Raw genomic sequence first — 14,739 nt, forward strand, 5'->3', positions numbered from 1 at the left:
CTCCAAGAAAAACATAAAAGACAGACTAATATTCTGTCTTGTGTCAACAGTAAAGCATCCTGAGACCATTCATGTGAGGGGCTGCTTCTCATCCAAGAGAGAGGGCTCACTCACAATTTTGCCCCAAAATACAGCCATGAATAAAGAACGATACCAAAACATTCTCCAACAGCAACTTCTCCCAACCATCCAAGAACAGTTTGGTGAAGAACAAGGCCTTTTCCAGCATGATGGAGCATTGTGCCATGTGGCACGATGGCCTAGTGGTGGCCTAGTGGTTAAGGAAGCGGCCCCGTAATCAGAAGGTTTCTGTTTCGAATCCCGACCTGCCAAGGTACCACTGAGGTGCCACTGAGCAAAGCACCGTCCCCACACACTGCTCCCCGGGCACCTGTCATGGCTGCCCACTGCTCACTCAGGGTGATGGGTTAAATGCAGAGGACAAATGTCACTGTGTGCACTGTGTGCTGTGCTGCTGTGTATCACGTGTGACAATCACTTCACTTTCACATAAGGCCAAAGTGAGAACCGAGTGGCTCAGGGAACAAAACACTGAAATTTGGAGTCAAAGGTCAGGAAACGCCCCAGAACTTAATCCAATTGAGAATTTGTGGTCAATTCTCAAGAGGCGGGTGGACAAACAAAAACCCACAAATTTTGACAAACTCCAAGCACTGATTATGAAAGAATGAGTTGCCATGAGTCCGGAATTGGTCCAGAAGTTGATTGACAGCATGCCAGGGGGAAATGCAGAGGTCTTGAAAAGAAAATGCAAATACTCACTCCTTGTAATTGAAATTGTAAATATCAATAAAAGCCATTGAAACGTATAAAATGGTTGTAAATGTACTTCAATACACCACAGAAACAACTGACAAAAAGGTCTAAAAACACTGAAGCAGCAAATGTTGTGAAAACCGGTATTTGTGTCATTCTCAAAACTTTTGGCCAGGACTGTAGAGTTATTTAAAAAGGCTTGATGTTTCAAATCCATGAATGCAAGGTTTCAGATGTTTAGATCTTTAGAGCTGGTCATCACTAATCTATTCGTTGTCTTTCTCTGTGTCGGTCCAAGGGAGGAGACATTATGTAATTTTGTACTAGACTTTTTTTTGGAGTGCATCAAATTTCCATTTGAAATATATAAAACCTGGATTAGGTTTTGATCATACAATGACAAAACAAATCCCAATTGTCATTTTACAATGGTCCTGTGATGGGATATCTGTGAACGGTGCAAGAAGTTCTCTCATGCCCATCACTAAAGAACTGATCAAACAGGTCTGCCCAGCTGAGAAGCAGAGGGACGTCCTACTCTGTCCCTTAGCCACACAAGGGGCAGAGGCTAGAGGACCAATACTGAGTAAGAGGAGGTGTGGGCATTCACCTCTATACCACCCATCAGACAAGAGACGGAAAAGAAAGGGACAGAGAGGGACCAGAGACAACTCAGATCCTGTCTTGACATAGGGCTGCTCCAGCCTTTATGGCAGTCCTCAGAAGGCCAGAGTGCTTGCTTCTGACAGCACTCCTGCTTTTCTGCTGGCCTTATTCTAGCAGCGCTTTGCAATGGGATGAAGACCTGAATGTGGAACTGAGGGACGCAGATAATGCAACTGCAGAAACCAGTCTAAACAAACAAGGGAACCAGACTGAGCATGCACCAGCAACCATCGACACCTTGCCCATAGTAACCTGGAAGTGGCACCATGTTGAAGCTCCTTACTTGGTGGCCCTGTGGGTCCTGGTATGCTGGCTCTGCAAGCTTGGTAAGCCTTTTATCTTTTTTAAAGGGGAACAGGGACTCTCTGCATGCCCAGTGATCTCACCCGTAGGCATTTCCTAGATCTGTGTATTCATCACCTTGAATTTACCTATGTGCTTGGAGTTAACTACAATTTTTGGAGGAACATTTTAGAATTAGATGAATACAAGGTGTACATCCACGGATGTTACATGAGAGTCCTGACAACTTGATATCAGCAAAAATATTGACCTATATTACATTAAATGAGGTCAGACAGAAAAAATGAGGTCAAAGGGAGTTTCAACAACAGGTCTAAATTTGTATAAATGTGTATATAGAAATAGCACACATTTGATAGGATGTCACACTGTCCACTGTGAATTAAATTAGATAAAATTTATCATACCAGTTTTCCAAATAATCTTAAATCTATTTGTGCCATGGATAGCAATAGCAATAGGAAGTAGTGAATTCTGTGGGAATTCTATTTCTATAGTGACCTGATATTTGTGGAACACCCAGAACTGAAATATCCCACTATTTCTGGAAATTTAAGTATGTAAATCCACCAACTTCAGCATCAAAGTGACAACGGATTGCTAATCCCTGAAATCCATGAAACGTTTCATGACCCAAATCTAAGGTTTTATGTACTTTTCTGTGGTTTTTCATAATGAAACACTGAAATCCATCATAGCAAGCAATATGCTGACACAAAGAACACTCCCTTTTTCCCACTTTCCTAGACTTCAGTCCCTCACATACACACCCATCTGTCTTTATTCAAAGCCTGTAATTTGAGAGAAGCAATCTCTCTTTTGTGCCTCAATCACATTTTTTTGGGTGTAATAAATCTGTCTATATCCACCATTGTTTACTATGTTACAGACAGATTCCCACACAATGATTTAACATTTATATTCACAATAGAAGGGGAATGAATAGAACGAACACCTTGCTTTTTATTTCATAGACAGCGCATCAGTTACTCGTAGTCACTTTTCTGGAAGTGCCTCACCTTCCCTGACCTCTGTTCTGCGCCGGGTTATGGAGTAGCATTTTAAGCGTTTGAAACATGTACATGTACAGTTATGTGTAATAAATACCGATATTGATTAAGGAGTCAGTTTGCACTGAATGATCTCACTTGCTATTCATGCATGAGTTTTACTTATTTCACTCATTCCCATGCCTCTCCACACATTAAGATATTATGCCTGTAATTGTCAGTAATAAAAGTCGTCATGTACCCGCTAACACATGAGACACTTATTACGTTTCTTCTGCACAGTCCTGTATTGTTTTCATGCACTCGCAAACACAGAAGTGCGGTCACTCCTCCGTGCGACAAATGTGTTCCCTTTCCGTGAGGGAGAATTTAAAATTAATATTAAAAAGTGAATATCTGTGTCAACTTTACCTGTTGTAGCCCAACATATAAATGTATGTAAACCCTTTAAACGCATCTATTGTGCTGCATGCCAAGCCGTAATTTTTATGTCATAATAATCATATATCATTATTTCGCCTTGAGGAGCAATATCATGTTTAGAAAGCTAAAAAGCATTGACAGTTGTATAATTAATATACTGCTCCTTTTCAAATAATTAACTGCGCTGTATTTATGGTACACATGTACTAGTGCCTAATACACCGGCATGCGAATAACTGCGAATATCTGCAAAATATCCATCCCTGAAAGAGCATAAAAAGTGCTTTATGTCCTGATGGAGATAGTGAACGTGCTGACTCAACCTTATAATTTGCGTCACACAGCAAAACTATACTTTCTTACTCATCATTTTGCCTGCATAGTTATCCCTTTCTAGGCTTCCATTCTTGAAAGTAAGAAAATATGCTTCTTCTCAGGTGTGGTTAACCCACATAAACTGTCACAGACGTTTGTTTTTCATTCATATCTATACCCTAATACATGATTGACATATCAGTATCTTACTACAGGATACTGAAAAACAAATGAAATGAAAAATTATTTTGGATATTTCCATGGGAAAAGACGAAATGGTGAACGATTAAGCGCATATCAATCTTTCACTCGTTTAAGACCGGAAACCTTTAACTGGCGTTACGAAATGAACACGTCAATCATTAAAGAAGCGTGAGACAGAGTGTAAACTTCTCACATATGCATAACTTTTGAAAGCTTTTGTACCCATTTCAAATTGTATAATCAAGGTTAAACTACGTATCCCACTTCTTCTTATTACAGTATTATTATAATTTTTTTTTCATTTTTTTCAAAAATACAGTACAGACAGATAATTTGGTTGGTGTCGCCAGAATAAGTAGGAAAAAAAGATCAAGGTTGTATGCTAGACACTCTGTACCCACCACACTGAGGCTTTGCACTGAACAAATGTAAAAAAAAAAAAACACTAAGCACAACACCTCTGGCTCACAGCCTGTAATGACTGACTAGAGGAAAATTTTATTAAGTAATTTCGCTAAAAAATGGGAGATTATTCATGGACGACTGTTCCTCCCCCTTGGCCGGGGACACATAAAAGACTGAGCATGAGTTTCTGGACACCTCTGTGCTTCTTGCACCGCTGCCCAGAGTTTGACCGGAGGGAACGAGGTAGTGAAAGTAAAACTGGAAGAAAAGGAGCTTCCAAGAGATCTAAGAAACGCCGGAGATGAAGAGAAGAGGTCCTCAGTGAGTCTGCTGCCCAACCCTTGATGTTCTTCTGAATTTGGGCTCCTCTTTCACAGCTGGGCTATGGAGTCCAGCTTCGGCTGCTGGAGAAGAGGACTTGTATTAATGCCATTCGCCACATGCCTTTTCCTGCTCTGTGCGGTAGTGCCCGTCTGTGATGCCGCGGCGGGTGAAGAAGACATCTGGGGGGTCTCCAACAGCAGCTCTCAAAACACTGAGGGTCAGGAGCAGAACAATTCAGGTCTCCCGATAGTGACTTTTAGGTGGAACCATGTGCAGACGCCTTTCCTTGTGTCCGTGTGGATAATTGTGGGATGTTTAGCAAAAATGGGTAGGTACTGGCATCAAAATAAAGCTCTGTAAATTGAATCTGGGTCCTCAAAGATTTGTGACTCTTGCAACTTTAACATTTTCAGTACCTCTTTTGCCATGAATTCATAAGGACAAACTATTTGTTAAGATAAAATCGAGAGACTCCTAACACGTGGACGTGCGAGTCAGCTTGTGCATGAATGATAAACACTGAAGGGAAATTGCACAGTCATGTAAACCACTTGCTATCTTCATTAAACACTTCATGAATATCGTCATTATCCATTAATAAAAAAATAATCAAATGCTGACAAAATGCCCCACACTGGGGCTATCAAAGATACATACCGTTCCTATGGTGCATTTCACAGACAAATTGTGAGGTATGAAACGAAAGCTTGAGTTTTCTCTGCCGTATTTCATGCCAGTTTCAATGTGGACATATATTATGTACATTTCTTAAGAACATTAACTAATTTATGAGCTCACTTTAGGTGTTCAATAGTGATGTTTTTTTTCATAACTGCCTAATATATATTAATGTAATGCCAAACAAAAAACAAAAGATTTAAAAGTTAAAGGATGGGGTGCAGAACCTGATAAATTGTCTGTGATTTTCTAGAATGTACTAGGAAGACTAGAATGTACCCATGACGTCACAGCTTAATGAATTTAATTTTTAACACGGTCAGTCACTTTTTAAAGAGACTACTGCCCGTGAGGCACCCTCTGCTTCCCATGTGTGTTGCAAAATTAGCTTGAAAATGATTGGGAGTCAGAAGAATTTAATTTCATCATGTTCAGAATCTTAACAGAAGTTAACAATAAAGAGAAATATAATAAGATCAGCAACTTGTAACAACATGGTGAGATATAACTATTTTGCATTCCCATCACTTGCATATTTCACCCCCAAAACTGTCAGTGTTGTAATTGAGGTGCTGGAGGAGGCAAGACTTGACATGGTTTTTCTCTCTGTCCTCCAGTGTTTGAGCTGAACCATCGCGTGACCAACATATTCCCAGAGAGTGGCCTCCTCATCCTCATCGGCTTTGTCCTCGGAGGCATCGTCTGGGGGGCTGACAAAAAGGCGACGTTCGCCCTGCAGCCCACAACCTTCTTCTATTACCTCCTCCCTCAGATCATTTTGGACGCAGGCTATTGTATGCCTAACAAGCTCTTCTTCAGCAACATGGGTGCTATCTTGGTCTATGCCGTCATTGGGACCTGCTGGAACGCTGGCGCCGTGGGCATCTCCTTGTGGGGGTGCTACGAGGGGGGTGCCATGGGTAAGGGGCACATTGCTCCATCCACACTCATGTGACCCCTGAACTATATTCATATACATAGCAATCCAACATACGATATCATGTCATGATCTAGTACTGTAGCAGTGCTGAAAGTTCCTAACATCCCCAAACTACTGTGAACGTTTGCATTTTAAGGCCTTTCTTTCTGCAGGTCACCTTGAGATTGGATTCTTGCAGTTCCTGCTCTTTGGCAGTCTGCTTTCTGCTGTCGATCCAGTGGCAGTGATCGCTGTGTTTGAGGAGGTGCATGTTAATGAGGTCCTCTTCATCTTGGTGTTTGGAGAATCGCTGCTCAATGATGGCGTCACTGTGGTCAGTGTTAATTATCTTCTTCCTTCAGCTCAATTCGCTATAAGGTCGCAAAATCTAAATGTACAAATTGCCTTTATAGAATGAAATGTGTATTTATTATAATCCGACCTGTACAGCTCAAAACTAAGCTAGTTGCAGAGGTGTGCACATCCGCAAACTACTACTTTTTTTATCTGTCTTTAATGAGTTCCACGGTATGTTCAATGCTGTGGATATTTTTTTTTTTTGCACCCTTCACCTGACTGATATCTTTCAGTGATGAGATCCCTTTGATGCTTTGTAAGCACTTTGTGAACCATGGCTTTTGCTGTGGCAGCAACTGAGCAAATGTCAGGAAAATCCCTACTAGTGCAGCTGAACTTTATATAGGGGTTCATCAGAGTCTCTTTGATTGTTAGCAGGTGTGCACCCCAAAAAGACTGAATGCTGTAAGGTGCTTCCACAAAGTATTACTTTGGTGCAGTGGCGCCCTAGCGGGGAACGAAGCGGACCCGTAATTGGAAGGTGGCCACTGAGGTGCCACGGGGCAGTGGTGGCCTAGCGGTTAAGGAAGTGGCCCCGTAATCAGAAGGTTGCCGGTTCGAATCCCGATCCGCCAAGGCACCACTGAGGTGCCACTGAGCAAAAGCACCGTCCCCACACACTGCTCCCCGGGCGCCTGTCATGGCTGCCCACTGCTCACTCAGGGTGATGGGTTAAATGCAGAGGACAAATTTCACTGTGTGCACTGTGTGCTGTGCTGCTGTGTATCACGTGTGACAATCACTTCACTTTCACTGAGCAAAGCACCGCCCCCATCTTTCTCTTAAGTGCAATGTATATTATGTATATTTACTCAATGTAAATATGTAAAATCTCACAAATATACCTTTTATGTATATACTGACAATTTTTTTTTTCTACAACTCGCATTAAATGATTTTTTTTTCTTTTCAAAAATTATTTATTTATTTACTAGTAGAGTGAATCTTATATTATATACAGTCGACATAGCGTCTATTGTTTTTTTCGATGCTCCTATGTTGTACTGTCCACTCCCTGCCGTGACGATGTAAATTTCCCACTTGTGGGACTAATAAAGGATCATCATATCTTATCTTATCACACACTGCTCCCCAGGCGCGACTTTTCACAGCATGCGGTGGGGTCACATGTGACAACTTTTCACTTCGCTTAACAAGGGTGTGCACACTTATTCAACAAGCCTCTTGTACTAGCAGATTTGTTTATGTGTAAAATGTTTATATCCATTTACTGCCCTCTTTATTTTGGTTTTGATGATAAAAATGATTTACGATTTCTCAGGTGTTGTACAATGTGTGTGATGCTTTCGTGTCCCTGGGAGCTGCCAAGATCAATGCTGCAGAAATCATCAAAGGCATAAGTAAATATGTTTTTTTTTTCTGTTTATATTAGTCCTGCTGTTTATGCAAAAACTTCATCAGTCTTTTGAATGTTTTCCTAGTTTCGTTCTTCGTGGTGGCATTTGGTGGAGCTCTTGTTGGGGTGATCTTTGCAATCATACTTTGCCTGCTGACCAGATGCACCAAGAACATTCAGATTATTGAAGCGGGCTTCATCTTTGTTATATCCTACTTGTCCTACCTCACTGCCGAGATGCTATCCCTCTCAGCCATCATGGCGTAAGAGCACAACATATTTCCGCATATATCCAATGTGATTTTTGCAAAGAGAATTTCGTTCAGCCTTTTGTGTTACTCTGTTCTAGCATCACGTTCTGCGGCGTTTGCTCACAGAAGTACATCAACGTCAACATGGACGAGAGGTCCGTGAACACCGTGCGCTATGCCATGAAGGTGTTTGCCAACGGCTCGGAGACCATGATTTTTGTTTTCCTGGGCATTTCAGCCATTGATCCCGCCATATGGGTGTGGAACACAGGCTTCATCCTTCTCACACTCCTATTTGTGTTCGTCTACAGAATTATGGGTGAGTTAGAGGTACACCACCTTCTATGACGTTAATCTTACATACGATCCATTATTATCCATAATGTAAAAGGATACAGAAATATGCACAACTTTTTATTTCTTTGCATTTAGCCAATAATCATGCAGTCGATCCACGATTATTTATTTGTTTTATGATGAGATTTGTGCAACTGAACCTGTGCTGACGACTGTGCTGATTTGACCAACAGGGGTGTTTTTCCTTACATGGTTTTTAAACAAGACCAGGCTGGTCCCAGTCGAGACCATCGAACAGGTGATCATGAGCTACGGCGGCCTTCGAGGCGGGGTGGCGTACGCCCTGGCTACTGTGCTGGACCCTGTCAAAATTAAGGAAAAGAATCTCATGCTCTGCACAACTTTCTTAGTGATCTACTTCACTGTGGTCCTTCAGGTCAGTCAAACCTTGCAGTAGACCTCATCTGCTCAACAAACATACTAAAACATCCAGCAAGGCTTTTGATTTGATGATGAAATGTCACTTTTTTACCCTGAATTCAGCCCTCCTTACGTACCTTACTTAACTTACATTCCAGGATGAGCAGGACCTTAATAAAAAATTACCATGGGAGAATTGCTAGCCATTTTGATAGAAAGACATTTTTGTCAAGTAACTATTGTCGATATTTCTAGGTGCAACTAGAATGAGAGGTTCAGTTTGCATCGGTTTTTATAAAATAATCTCAAGGAAAAAATGTTTGGCATATGAATGATGTACAGAGAGCTACTGTCTAAAATATACAAATTATGAAAAGCATTCTGAATTTGGGGGGGTGAGCTATGTTCCAAGTGAGACAAAATCCGTCATTACAATGTATGAAGTATGGAAGCCACAGGTCTGTCATGGACTACAAAAAAAAATAAAAAATGCTGCGGCCAGTACTTCATCATCATCTTTTCTGCTTACAGGGTGTCACCATGAAGCCACTCGTTAAGTGGCTCAAAGTGAAGAGGTCAGCACAGTCAGAGCTCAAACTTATTGAAAAGCTGAACAACAGGGTAAATATTAACCCACATTGCACACAAATCCGATTCATAATTAGCCAAGATATTTCTTATAGAAGTAAGAAATATGTTACTTCAAGATTATGATTTCAAGTTATTTCACTGAAATTGGCTCAGAATGGGACACATAGAGCATAGAGCCTGATCACAATAATTGCTTGAATCAGCATTACATTGTTAATGTTCTCTGTTCTATCTAGACTTTTGAGCACACTTTGTGTGCAGTGGAAGACATCTGTGGAAGAATAGGTGATAACTGGTGGATCAGGGGGTGAGCGTGCCTTTTATTTTTTGACCAGAGGATGTAAGTTCAGAGGTATGCAGCAGAAATGGACTAAAGAGTGTGTTATTCTGATCAGATGGAACCGCTTTGAGCAGAAATGGATCTGCAGGTACTTGATGAAGCCTTCTGCCAGGAAGTCCCAGGATTACCTGTTTGGTGTCTTCCACCAGCTCAACCTTGAAGATGCTGTGAACTATGTCAGTGAGGTAAGACGGGACTAAGGAGGTAGCTAACTAAGCGAAACCCCCTGCCCAAATCACCAAAAGCCTATGTATTTACTTCATAATTCAAAATACAAATACAAAATGTGTTCCACCAATCCAAATATGCTATTCAGTCACAGATGTGCAATGATTCCATGGAATGCAATGTTTTGATGAGAGGATTTGGAAAGTTACATTAAGCAGTAATGTTCATTTTGTGTTGCTTGGTAACCAGGGTGAGCGCAGGGGTTCTTTGGCCTTCATGCGTTCAGAAGATGCGGCCAGTGTTGACTTTAAGAAGAAGTTTGGAACAGACATGTCAGACATAATGCCAGACATTATGGTCAACACAGACTTCAATGGACTTGACGTCTCCATGTCGTCTGTCACGTAAGCACATTTCCTATTGATAATCTGAAATTAAAACAAATTTTTATGCAATTTTCCACATGCCACAGAGATGGCATGAGCAAAGAAAGCCTAGCGGTTAAGGAAGCGGCCCCGTAATCAGATGGTTGCCGGTTAGAATCCCGATACGCCAAGGTGCCACTGAGGTGCCACTGAGCAAAAGCACCGTCCCCACACACTGCTCCCCGGGCGCCTGTCATGGTTGCCCCCTGCTCACCAAGGGTGATGGTTAAAAGCAGAGGACACATTTTGATGTGTCACCGCGAGCTGTGCTGTGCATCACAATGACAATCACTTCACTACTCTTTAAAAATCAAATGAGCCTTGCATTGCTTATTCTACAATTATCATTATGTATTGCGTTTATACACACAGTCTTTATGAGAAGGTTCATGGGCAGGGAATACCCCTTCTGATGACATTTATATAATTCTTCCACAGACGGGAGAGTGTCCCATCCGTCTCCCTGGAGATCCATGAGAATGATACGAAGAACCTAAGGAACAATAATGATGTGAATGTCCACCACCTTCTGCAGCAGCACCTGTACAAGAGCCGGAAGCATGTATGTTCCCCCATCTATCACTATACCAAAATGACACCATTAAAAAATGGTGAACGGGTGATCATGTCTAGGGGGGGGTGAGGATTTATAGTGATCGAGACAATGATGAGCCTTTTAATCTGCGAAACGAAATAAAAAAACCCAAACTAAAACGCAACTGTACCAAATTCTCAGCAGGTCTTCTAGCCATTTGTTTTCTCTTAAAGACTCACTATTTCCCATGTCTGCTCCCACAGCACAGACACAAGTACAGCAGAAGCCACTTCAGCATCAACCAGAGCGAGGATGAGGTCCAGGAGATCTTCCAGCGAACCATGAGGAGTCGCCTCGAGTCCTTTAAATCTGCCAAGATGGGAGTCGCTCCAGCGAAGAAGATTAGCAAACACCCACAGAAGGATAGACAACAAAAGGTCAGAGGCTGTTCTAGATGGTTCGACGTTACCTAGAAGCAGCCTTTACTGAACCCCTAAACTGTGCTTCATGTCTTCCAGATGTCAAACGGAAAATCTTTGGACAAGTCCAAAGCACATCCGTATGGGGATGAAGGTAAGGCAGATGAACATTGTCATTTTTAGTCTAAAATGATCACTTTTTAAGTTGATAATGAATTATGCGTAATGCTATCATTATGCAAATAGTGTGCTTTTTTTTCTGTTCACAGATTTCGAGTTTTCCGATGGGAACAGTGCCTCTGGTGGCGAAGCTGCGACGTACCAAACTCCTTATGCCACCAGATGTAAGCGCTACGTTGCCTATTCGAAGACAGGAAGCAACATGAACTTAAGTTCAATGTGACTTCCGGTTACACATCTTTTCCACCTAAAATCTGCAGATAGGCGGCACTGATGACAATAATGTATTCTTCATCGACCTGGCGGCAGTATTTCACCACAGAGCTAGATTACACCCTCAGGGCAGCGTTACTGTCGAAATGAAGGCCAGATTTGTCTCAATATCACCTCTTCATGTGCGCGGTAGTATTACAGGGTGGGTCGGCTACATATTGCTGCTAACAAAAAGACTCCTTTTACATATCCTCAAATCTAAAAATCATGCACAATGCACCTTTAACATTTCAATACTTCCATTTACATCTTTGAGTCGTGGTGTAAAGTACCACTGAGTTTCTAACTAGACCGAAAATAATTAGAACAAGGAAATTTTCCAGAATTTGTGTTCCTACATTTCAAACACTAAAGTCATGCATTTCTCTATACTACAGCTGGCATTGTCAATCGGGCATTCATGCCAGAAATGGACACCCCTCCCACAATGCGCACCCCACCATGGCTGAGCCAGGCCGAGACGGATGGCTCGGTGGCGCCCTCGCAGCGGGCCCAGCGCAGCCTGCCGTGGAGTCCCAGCAACATCCGCCGTCTGGCACCACTGCGGATCAGCAACCGTTCCACTGACTCTTTCATCATGGCTGACGTGGTGAAGCCGCCGGAAAACCCAGAGGATCGCAATTCCCGAAGAGATGAGACTTAGATGTAGACTATGTCTCATTTTCATTATATATATAAAAAAAAAAATTAAAAAAAAAGACTTTATTCAAAAACAGCTTATTTCAAATAGCACGCGAGATGCACTTGATGGCAATTTTTCATAGGGAATGCACTGCACAGATCTCATCACACCCAGCTTGTTGGATCATGGCAGGGCGGGTGACACAAAAAAAATTCACACTATTCATCATGACAGAAATCGTGTGTTGAATCGTACATAACCAGAGATGAGAAGTCACGAATTGGGGCTCATGAGTATTTAGAGTAGCGTTATCACAGTAGAGGATGGTACAGAAATGTATTTTCCCTCCTGCCTGTTTAATCCTTAGGCTTCTATTCATTATTAGTATTCACATTGAAATCACAGGGCAAAATACTGCAGTTAGATCAAAGCTTGACAATATATAGGAATGGATTTAAAAGTGGTCACCATCCAGACAACTGATTGCACCTTGGTGTAGAGGGCTGCTTATATTTATTTAAGTGTTTTCCCCCCACTGCAAGTTCATCAGGGGTGGCGTAATTATTTATATCGAGTGTTTCAAAGGACACCTTTGGGTCAGATGCCCTCAAGGGCCACGATTGGTTGTTTTTGATTAGACAACGTTGCTGCAACTGCAATGTTGCTACTGCAAATCACTTTTGGGCACTTTATTTTACTTGTTCTGTAACAATATTAATAGCTTTTACTTTTAGACCTCTCAAAACAAAGGAAGAAACCCATTTATGTGAATTTTATTGTGAGATTTCTACCCCATCTCAAAATCAAAAGCATTTAAATGTAATACTTTTTTGGTATATCATATTTTAAATAGACATTTTATTTTTAAAGAGAGATTATTTTTGGTGTAGTCTAATTTCTTAATAGAAATGTATAAAATTAATAAATAGACTATTTATTCATGAACAAGAAGTTGGTGTAGTGTTTGTGTGGATTTTCATATTCCAATTTTTATTCCAAAGTTGTTTAGTGAACACTCATTTGGGCAAGTATTACATCAAAGTTGGAGTGACCAGTGTTGTGGCCATAATGGCTTCCCCCCCCCCAATCGCCTTGACTTACTATAAGTGCACATGAACATAAAACTCCCCTAAATCCACAGGTCAGCGTCGTTCCTCATCCAAGAAAGAAACATTTAACCACAGGCACATTCTCAACATACATATTTAATTCAAATATACTTATACATATTTAATTAAAATAACAGTTAAATAGGACAAATGAATAAAAAGCCTCAACGAGAGACCAATCAGATAAGTGTTAAAAAAAAAAAAAAAAAAATCCAACACAAACTTTTATAAGGACAATTTCATGACCAAGCTGGCAACTGCGCATATTATGCAATAACCAAAGCTATATTTACCATCATTTTGCTTTTTTTTTTTTTGTATGTTTGAAGATGCAATGATCCACAGTCAGTGAGGTGCAGGTCCTGGACTCCAGGACTAACTGTACCGTCGGCATCGCGCCTTTGTCCGTCATCCTGGAGTCTGCTGGTAGATCAGTGCCCAGAACCGTTCTTGCCATTAAAGCGACCACCTCCCCAGCGAACCAGCGGGTCTGCTTGGCCCTGACACCTCGGAGGAGTATATTACGGTGTTCTTGGCATATAAAGATCTCAAGTCTCGCTCACACAGACACACACACTATACACTACATCTCAACTCCGTATACTCATATATATAATTTAGACAAAGGCTCTCGCCCCTTTCGTGAGTAAAAGTAAGATACTTCTTTGATTAATATGTTTACTTCAGTTTTTTTTTCAGCACCATCAGGAAAGGCACATTCTAGAGACCACTTTTTTTTTCTTTCTTTTTTTTTTTTTATATTTAAAGATGAACCCTACCCTCCCACTCCCCCTCGCTCCATCCACGAGAAGAAAACAGACAGGAGGGAAATGGAGATTTAGAGAAGGCAAGGACACAGACCGTTCTGGTCAGCCTAAAAGCAAATAGCACCGTAAGCTAAATATTAACAGTGCACATTATTGCTGCAACCTTGTTACTATTACACTGCACTGCTGTAGAAATGCTGCCACAGCTAGACGCCAGACAAAGATAATTGCTAATTGATGAACGGATGCCTTCCTCATACTGGTTCCTAACGCACTGCAAGCGAGCACATATGCACACACCTCAACATTGCAGCGTGTTAGGAACAGGTGTTATAAGCTGTGCATCGTAATAATAAAATTAGAATAAAAACTCATGGTTATGCCTTCTATAACAAAGAACATTTAAATGCATCGATTACTCTTATAACTTTTTTTTTTTTTAGTAAATTAATTATATTTATTTATATATATCCGTATCTTTGACTACTATCGTGCTTTTAGCAACGTGCTACGCAAATACAACCGAAGTTGCAATTAACAACTTGCCTATAGAAGAGAATGAGGACAACATTAACAGAATAGAGAACATGTACACCCCCATTTA

At 41.2% G+C, this 14,739-nt stretch overlaps 1 protein-coding gene across 2 annotated transcripts; it reads left to right on the forward strand.

Annotated features, from left to right (window-relative positions):
- The first annotated feature begins 1,378 nt into the window (after nt 1-1,378).
- Nucleotides 1,379-13,204, forward strand: LOC114769882 (sodium/hydrogen exchanger 3-like). 2 transcript variants are annotated; one of them, XM_028963203.1, is made up of 16 exons: nt 1,379-1,769; nt 5,723-6,025; nt 6,198-6,358; nt 7,664-7,742; nt 7,824-8,001; nt 8,088-8,308; nt 8,520-8,722; nt 9,238-9,327; nt 9,534-9,604; nt 9,693-9,822; nt 10,055-10,209; nt 10,669-10,792; nt 11,029-11,202; nt 11,284-11,338; nt 11,454-11,528; nt 12,015-13,204. In XM_028963203.1, exons 1-16 carry the CDS (start codon nt 1,487-1,489, stop codon nt 12,278-12,280), a joined length of 2,568 nt encoding a protein of 855 aa, XP_028819036.1. In that variant the 5' UTR covers nt 1,379-1,486; the 3' UTR covers nt 12,281-13,204. The 2 variants fall into 2 exon arrangements, with proteins under 2 accessions (XP_028819036.1, XP_028819037.1); XM_028963204.1 differs by lacking the exon at nt 1,379-1,769 and adding an exon at nt 4,315-4,755.
- The last annotated feature ends 1,535 nt before the right edge of the window (nt 13,205-14,739 follow it).

Source organism: Denticeps clupeoides, chromosome 20 (assembly GCF_900700375.1).
Source record: "Denticeps clupeoides chromosome 20, fDenClu1.1, whole genome shotgun sequence".
In the NCBI taxonomy this organism is placed as follows: domain Eukaryota; kingdom Metazoa; phylum Chordata; class Actinopteri; order Clupeiformes; family Denticipitidae; genus Denticeps; species Denticeps clupeoides.

What these genes read in the sequence shown, in the direction of transcription:
- LOC114769882 (XM_028963203.1), top strand. Translation starts at nt 1,487, where the DNA reads ATGGCAGTCCTCAGAAGGCCAGAGTGCTTGCTTCTGACAGCACTCCTG. An exon ending in GATAACTGGTGGATCAGGGG is followed by an intron (nt 9,605 to 9,692) that starts GTGAGCGTGCCT and finishes TATTCTGATCAG; the next exon opens with ATGGAACCGCTTTGAGCAGA. An exon ending in AACTCCTTATGCCACCAGAT is followed by an intron (nt 11,529 to 12,014) that starts GTAAGCGCTACG and finishes TCTATACTACAG; the next exon opens with CTGGCATTGTCAATCGGGCA.